This window comes from Opisthorchis viverrini (assembly GCF_000715545.1).
Source record: "Opisthorchis viverrini unplaced genomic scaffold opera_v5_96, whole genome shotgun sequence".
In the NCBI taxonomy this organism is placed as follows: domain Eukaryota; kingdom Metazoa; phylum Platyhelminthes; class Trematoda; order Opisthorchiida; family Opisthorchiidae; genus Opisthorchis; species Opisthorchis viverrini.
This window is the reverse complement of record NW_008751749.1, coordinates 1,236,026-1,244,981: the sequence shown is the minus strand read 5'-3', so window position 1 is coordinate 1,244,981 and position 8,956 is coordinate 1,236,026. Positions and strand designations below refer to the sequence as shown.

Genomic DNA, 8,956 nt, shown 5'->3' with positions numbered 1-8,956 from the left:
GGAAACTACTACTCACAAAGATGCTGAAAACTCTTCGACAGCCCACGACCGGTTACGCCCTTCTTGGGGCGACTATGTGCAGCACATTCAGTTGTGGAATACCATAAACGAGAGATCCAGTTGAGTCTCTCTTGAAGGCCAAATTGATTTGCAAATGAAGTGTATTTCCCGAAGTTTATCTCTCTTTGGATTAGACAACAGTCTCAACCAGAAGACGCATTAGCTGATATCAATAAAACACGTTTCAAAAATAATGGCTTTCCGTCCTTTCGCGTCCCAAGGGGCTACCAATAGCATGAAGCTCTAGCACACGGAAAACAAAATCCGCGCTAGTTTCAATCAGTACGTCATAAAATATTGCACTATAAAGGAGAGGTGAAAAAATATCGTTATTCCACACTCATAGATCCTCTTCTCTGGTTTGGTTGCGTGGGGCGTCCTATGAGTCATCAATAATTGATGACTCAAACCTACAATGAAACGTTGCCCGCAAAAAATAACAACAACATTACTCAAATACCCATATAAGTCACGAGATTTTCTCTGGTGTCAACCTTCTAAGGACTTGAATACACACGCGGAGCAATCAAATATTGATTATCTCTGATAGGATCGGCTGGGACTTATTGACTGAACCGTATGAAAGGTAATCACAATAAAATCTGGAAGCCTCTGTATTTTTAGATGTTTCAACCATCCTAAATAGGAGTCTTCTGCAACACCCTCCAAATCCACTGTTTTAGGTTTGTACGCAAATTATTTCCTCAGATAGCGCTCAGTGATCCCTGCCCGGAAAGGAGTTGGACACAGATCCCAATCAATGACGTAACGGGGGTGTGGTTGAATGCGCAACCATCTCTGAACAAGACCATCAGGTTGATAAACCTTGGGCATCAAGGTTTTGCCGCGCAAACCAAACCACAAAATTATTGATCAGAACACAGCGAGGACTTTCTGTGCACAAAACCTGCGGATTCACACCATCCGTCCACCACTTCGCATTCGAGTTGTAGAGCCTCATATGCTATTCAACGCTTTGTTTTATGACGATACTCCTTATACTCTAACGTACCTTGTTTTACATTTGTCACGAAGGAAGATGGTTTGAATCGCCATCCTGTTCTCATTTACATCTCGATACTTCTTTGACTCAGCACATAAATAGCATTCATTACTTCAAAATATGTACGTATACCAGGTCAACACATTCATTTGGGGCAAAAAAACCTGTCGCACATCGATGCCCACCTACTTTTGTCGAAAATGTTAATACCTGACTGCTGTAGGCTGTATCTTCTCATGGATGGTTGAGGTGGATTAGTTCAAACGCCGAGGACCTGAAAAGTACGCACATGTTCGTCTAAGGTGGTTTTAGCCCATGTATGTATGATACATATTGAGTTGCATTCAACCGAACTGATGGCATTCGTCTCGCGAATATAGGCTGTGAAGATTTTGTCGATTGCCAGTGTGTCTTAGTTTCAAAAAAGTTCCCCAACACCGAGGGGGAAACAGCACATTTTCACCGCATTCGGATTCAGTGGTTTCAACAAGTGAACAGCCATCCTTTTTTAAGTGTTCTTTCCAGCCGGATCGAGGAATTCTTCAAGTTGTATCAACCATCACAAAGTTAACACTTGAGTGCGAAATGCTTATCAGCAGACTACCACTACTGCTCCGAGTGAACAGCCCTTCATAACATGCATGATGACTCTTCCGTTTTACACATTGTCAAAAGAGAAGCCAGTTGACATTTGACTATGTGATGTGAATCACGTGATTTAACAGTGAGTGACGCTACCCCCGTACTGCTGGCTCCCCGGGAGTCGTGCGTTGCAGCACAGCAGGATTAACCACAACGACTAGCCTTAAGTGCCTCTATACAAATACCCAATGTCTGCCCAGTGAAGTGGCAGAATTAAACGCCTTTTGCGACCAATACAAACCTCACTTGGTGGCAGTGACTGAGACTTGGTTGCAAGCGGAAATATCGGACAAGGAAATCGAAATTACAAACATGAGTGTTATACGACACGATCGAGCCACCCATGGCGGTGGAGTTGCACTATATTATGACAGTAGTCTTCAATGTGCTGAAATACCTGACGCTAATCTCATCCTTGAAGATACCCTCTGGTGTATGCTGAAGTCAAACAAGATAGATGCGTGCATTATTGGTGTCATTTACCGCTCTCCAACCGCAATGGACACTCACACATTCAGTATATGTGACCGAATCCGTCGCGTATGCTCTTACTACTCCATTCCCATTCTCATTATGGGTGATTTCAATTTTCCCCAGCTTTTCGTCGCTTCATACTCGCTCAACTCAGTTGAAGCACACTTTCAGGAGCTGTTAGATTTGGTACCTTTATTCAACCATGTTAACGAATGTACGAGGTTTCGTGGAACAGATCAACCTTCGTTACTTGACCTTATACTAACTAGTGAGCCATTTATGGTTGAACAAATCATATATAGACCACCACTGGGAAAGAGCGACCATCTCGTGCTCTTGTTCGATTTCACTTGCTCCTCCGTACGTTTAAGCGACCCACATAAATATGTTCTGAAGACCAATTTTCGGGAGATAATCTCAGCCTTCCAGGACCTAAATATGCTGGATGACGAACACGAAAATACTAATAGGCGATGGAAATCATTCATAGCCCAGCTGCAGACCTTGATTGCAGACAATTCGACAGAGGTGCCTCGAGCCACCTGCGTACAGATGTTCACAGTGAGGAGTCGAACAAGAAAATGGATTACAGAACGTAACATCGCTTGGTTTCAATATAAAACGAACCGGACCGACGAACACTGGGAGTCGTACCGAAAGTTGCGGAATAAAGTCACGTCACTAATCAAGGAAGACAAACTACAACAGCAATTCAAATTGATGACTAGGATGGAGAAAAACCCCAAACTATTGTATCAATTCGTGAATGCGCAGGCTAAAGTTAAACCAGGTATATCTGCCATAAAGACAGAATCGGGAATGACTGCAAATGCGTTTGAAACAGCTAATGCCCTTGCCACATTTTATGCTTCCGTGTTTTCTCCTGAAGATACCCGCGCTCCTATACAAACTGTGGAGGTACTAACGGACGAAACTTTATCGGACGTGCATATTGATCGGGCTAACATTGTCAAACACCTTCGCGGCTTACAGGTACACACTTCACCTGGTGGGGATGGCGTTACACCACTGCTTCTGCGCCACTGCGCTGAACCACTTAGCTATCCTCTGGCTAAACTGTTCGCTAGTTCTCTGGAAGAAGGGTTGGTACCAGAGGATTGGAAATGCGGGATAATAGCCCCCATATTCAAAGGAGGTATCAGAACGTGTGCATCTAACTACAGACCTGTCACTCTTCTCCCAGTAATATCAAAAGTAATGGAACGAATTATAGCAGAAGCCCTGAAATCGCACCTTGAAATTCACTCCTTGTTGAGCGATAAACAACACGGATTTCGACAGAATCGTTCTTGTTTATCCAATCTCCTCGTGACACTCGATGACTGGACACGAGCAGTCGATGCGGGAGTTACTGTACATGCCTGTTACTTGGATATATCCAAAGCCTTTGATCGAGTCGATCACAGTATCCTTCTTCGGAAACTTGAAATGTATGGCGTGACGGGAAATCTGTTGAGCTGGCTGAAAGACTATTTGAGTGACCGTTCGGTCCAAGTTCGTGTCGATGGAGCGTTTTCCGATAAAATTGCCGCCACAAGTGGTGTCCCTCAGGGTTCGGTTCTTGGTCCAATTTTGTTCCTGGTATACATGAATGACCTGCCGAAACTTCTGCAGTGCAAAACCGTACTTTTTGCTGATGACATAAAAATCTGGTCTGAAATTCATGGAAAGGCTGATTGTGATGCGCTACAGCAAGATCTGCAAAGAATCGACGAATGGTCCATCCAAAACCGGCTGCCGCTGAATTTCCAGAAATGCAAACTCATAAATCTGGGGAAGAGCTACCACTTCCCATACAAACTGGGATCCAATGAACTGGAATGGGTGGCTGAGGAAAAAGACCTCGGCGTCTGGATTTCTAGCAACCTGAAGCCGAGTAAACACTGTCTATCAGTATATCGCAAGACCTCGGCACTGCTCGGGATGCTTAGGAGAATATTTTATCGTTTTACGCCTGAAATTCTCCCTATTATCATGAACACATATCTCCGGCCGACAATGGAATACGCGATCCAAGCCTGGTCTCCATGGCTGCAAAAGGATACACAACTGCTAGAGCGTATCTACCACCGCGCGACCAAGCTGGTCATTGGCCTCCGAAACGTTCCCTACAGTGAAAGGCTACGTAAACTGGATTTGTTTGATTTAACTTATCGGCGTATACGAGGAGACCTCATCCTGATGTTCAAGATAATAAACACCCCTAATCACCCTTTAAAACATTTGTTCACAGTTAATTTGGACCGACAGACCCGACGGAATCCATTGGCCGTTGACATTCCATGTTCCCGCATTAACTGTCGGCGCTACTTTTTTTCAGTCCGCGTATCCCTCACGTGGAACAAACTACCAACATCTGTTGTGGATTGTGGTAACCTCGAGACTTTCAAACATTCGCTTGACGAATACATAAGATCTCACCCAACTTCCCTCATCAACATTTGAGATGCAGATTACAAACAATAGAACATACGTCATATCATTCCGTTTATCTGTATACATACACACACACCAATATCCTTTGGTCGTTGTAAAGCAAAATGCTTTTTAGACCAACACAACCTTGATTTACCTTGATTTACCTTGATTTAGCTTATATCAGTTGTCGTCCGGTTTTCATGATACCCTGTACACCATTTAGCTGAAAGTGTGATTGCCTGACCTTCAACCACAAAGCGATGGTTTGTCCAGATTTTTGTAGCCAATCTTGTAGATCCCAAACGCCGGACGGCATGAACGTTGTGAAACTTACGTGGTGTTTGGAGAAAAGTTACATCGTTCCATCGGGTTCAGATGGTTCGCTATATCCTATTCAATAAGATCACTGTCACCGCTGAGTACAATCTTACTCACCTTGAAACCAAATTGTCTTCAGCAGACCAGAATAGGTTAAGATAGAAAGTAAAAACAGGTCACCATCATCGTCAATGACATATTGACATCAGTCTTCAACACTGATGCCTCACTGCTATGCACACATGATTTACCCGATAGTGTTATTCTGAAGGAAAGAATAAAAGTAGGCGGAGAAGGGACATAGTGATAGCCTGCCACAGTCATTCCGAGGTGGCTACACCCCCAGACACTTACTGAGTCATTTGGGTTAGAAACTAATAGCAAGATTGCTACTGATATCGATTAGCCGCCATATCTTGCAGCGTCTCCAACCAGGCCCAGTGGGGATCATGTGGTCGCCACCCTGGAAGGCGAGTCTCACCGACTGCACCCAAAAGTTTCGTTACGTCTTTCATACATCGAACAATGAGAGATGCACTCGAAGTACATAGCAGTTGCGAAATGATCATATCTGCCAAACCTATCATACTAAATACTCACACAAGAGGGACCGTCTTGAGTGATTCCTCGCTCTATAATGAACAAAAGATCCCTTCCCATTCTTATGCATAGCATAACCATCATGGTGCAAACACTTTGTTTTCATGGACTAAACTGAATCGAACCATGAACGGTTTGGAGCGTTTCAAAATTTTAAGGTTCCTTTCTTTTCAGTATTTCATACATCCACATATCGCTCCCACGCATCACGTGCCGTAACCATTCCCTATCCGAACGTATCCCAGCTTGGTTGAATGGAACTTTGGAAGTTCAAACCGCGCAAATTTCTTGGTGACGGTGCGAGTGGAATGGATCGGAATGGATCAAAGCAAAAAGAAATGGTATTTCGTTGCTTTTCGGGAATTAACAGCTTAAGAAGGCTATTAAGCGTCTAACGGTTTTTCTACACGCAGTCGACGATACTAACTCCAAAGCTTCAGTATAACTTTGAGGCATTTAAAAGAAAGCAATAGCCTTTTTCGGGGCCCAAGCCAGACATGGGTTGATCTGTTCGTTAATCTTTGTTGACTACCTAATATCGCGCGCAAATGGTATCCTTTTGCAAGTGAACACAGCGTTTCCGAAGCATTCAACTCATCGAATCCTGCATATATTTTGAATCCGGATCAAAGAATTCAATCGATTCATTGCACTTAGTGTCCCTTTGGGAATACCGTGTTGAACCATTGAAAAACAAATGCAATGGGAAACCTTTTTAATTCGTCCAGTTTAATAGGAAAAATGATGAGGACAACCACTGATTGCCTTAGTTTAATGCATGAGCGCATTGCCGCAGTGTGATAAGGCCTAGTCGTGGGTATCTAAATCTTGTGAATTTCTACGTGATCCGTGTCCTAAAGGCAGAACCATTCGCATAGAACACCTCTCATGAGTGGATCATTAACAAATGATCAGTCTTTGCTCATCGTGCGGTATACGGTTTGATCAACATAAAATCGACTGCTTGTCGACGGTGAAAAAACCTCAGACCTAGTTTTGAACAGATAAAAACTGAATGAAGATGAGAAACTAGAGAACGGGTTAGTACTTCGGTCCTGCGGATCTTCGGGAGACTGTGTCAGAGCGGCACTATTGGGTGGAACTCAATGGAAGTGACTAAAACTGAGGGGATGCGTTATGCATTTGAATGACTTGGAAAGTTGGAGACCTTTCCGGAGTCTCAGCTGTCATGGAAGCAGTAATGCAACTTGAAGTGGGATTTTGGGGGAGGTGTGGACTGTTACCGGCACAAGTGATGGTTGGAAAATCGCACGGCTCCCTGATGAACAAGGTCAGAAATCGAACAATAGTTACACTGAGCTTCATCTGGGGTACGCCAAAGTGGAGTGAATCCGAATTTTTCAGAAAATTGTGGGTCAGAGAGAAAAATAATGAATTAGAACTAAATAGCATTCTAAATTTCCAGGAAGTCCAAGAAGAAACTTACGCTTTCCGTGTATTTAATGACGTTTAGTGGTATTTAATCGTGCATAACTTATAAAGTCTTGGACAGGCAACAACTTGAAGGCTTCTGTCGAATGCCAAGTACTAATTGACTAAGCACGAGTTCACGTCACATTCAGTGTGCATTAACCAGGAAAGTTGCTGAGAAATTGTGAATAGCTAAACAACAGTGAATAATTGTAGATTGAGGATAAGGTCGATCGTGGGTTGACGCCCCAAGTCCTTTTGGGCATTCCGACTAGCTGAAAATCAACGCAGCGAGCAAACTTGGACCGATGGTGCTCTTTCATCACCATCGGGTGATGGAGAGATGTGGTAAAGTATCCTACAAAAATATACAAACATAATGTGTAAACGTTGTTGTTGAAGGATGCCAAAGAAATCAGATGATCGAGGTCCTTCGGAAATCTATGTGTTGAGAGTGTGGACCGCAGAAACGAGCGATGAAATATCAGTGAATTTCCCATACAGTTGATCAAGATGATGTGCCTACTAAAAATGTATAAAGAGGTAAGAAATAACTCTCCTGACACTAGATCAAAAGCCCTCAAACAGGTCGAGTTACACCACGTCGATTTCGCTAGTGCGAGCAAACGCTCGATGAACAGACACTACAGGACAGTAAAATTTCTTTGAGTTTATCATGACGTATACCATCCGGTTGATGATGGTTGAGCAATGCATTTCTGTCTTGATCACATGGATGCCTTTCGGCCGGGATCATGAGAGGGACTGTGGGTATGATGGTCAGTTACCCTGGATATAGGTTACTGATGAAACTCGTGTAGGCGGAACGGATGCGCAATCAATCAAAGCAAAGCAAACTTACCTGCGTTTGATCACATGGCTTTCGGCCGGGATCATGAGGAGGACTCTGGGTATGATGGTCAGTGTGTGTAAGCAGAAAGGATCAAGGAAAATCAAAGCAAGCAAAACTTACCTGCGTTTGCGCATCCTTACGTAAATGAATGCCATCGTTCTGCCGGCCGCGTGTGACAAGCGACAAACATCAGCGTTTGTTGTATCCTGCGAACGTCAAAACCATTCGACTGTGGTCAGGAGACAGATAGATAAACGCCGATTTGCGGTTCGAGACGAATAACCACGAGAACCTCATCATATAGAAAATCTCTCCTGTTCTCAGTAGGATAAGTTCCACAGGTAGACATGTGAATGTTTGCTAGGATACAGCATGGTCATACAAATAGTTCATGACGAAGGATGTTACTAAAAGGGGAGTCAACATTTATAAATATAAAGCCAACTGTAAACTCACTAAAATCTCGTCAAAACATTTTTAGGGTTCAGCTGAGTCTTCCTTGTAAAAGGGACTTAAACGTTTTTGAAAACGTTCCATCAACCAGCCCGCACGTTTATCATATTCTGAGTTGTTGGCCTTAATAGATTTCAATCTCTGTGCCTTTTAAGTGAGCCCAGGTGTTTCCATGAGTAATAATTTGTTGACCACGTAGGCTTTGTAAATTTACAATAGAAAACTTCAGTCTATCGTTGAGGTTAATCTATTGCGAGTACTGTACGACGGTTTCTTCCTTGCTGGGATTACACATCTCATCAACCTCCCGTGAACTTCGAACGTGACACTTCCAGGCTAGTAGCTGGCGAGTATATCGTTTGGCCACGAGCAGACGAGGTGTCTCGATTACAGACTGTAACCGAAGCTGGTTAAGCGAGTCACATGACATATTCCAAGATGCCCAGAGCATTCAGTGATTCAGGAAATGTGCGACACCCAAATCGCAACCAGCAATCTCACATCAGCGACAGCGAAATATTCGGCCACGGTTTGTGAACTGGTGGCTCTAAGACGGTGTATCATTTCCTATTGAATTATCCATGAAGTCTTTTTCATCACATTGCTACGAGCAGCAAATTTTTGACTCGATTAATTTAGCATACGCGTCCAAAGGTTACTTCAGTCTTGACCCTCTTTAAATT

General features: G+C 43.5%; 1 protein-coding gene across 1 annotated transcript in view; it reads right to left on the bottom strand.

Annotated features, from left to right (window-relative positions):
* Positions 1-5,325: 5,325 nt before the first annotated feature.
* The window catches only part of T265_05141 (hypothetical protein), a gene marked incomplete at both ends in the record, with an annotated part of 5,571 nt that continues 1,940 nt past the window's right edge, over positions 5,326-8,956 (bottom strand). Inside the window, one exon of the mRNA XM_009170065.1 lies at positions 5,326-5,516. Coding sequence (XP_009168329.1) covers positions 5,326-5,516 — 191 coding nt within the window. The remainder of the gene's footprint in view (positions 5,517-8,956) is intronic.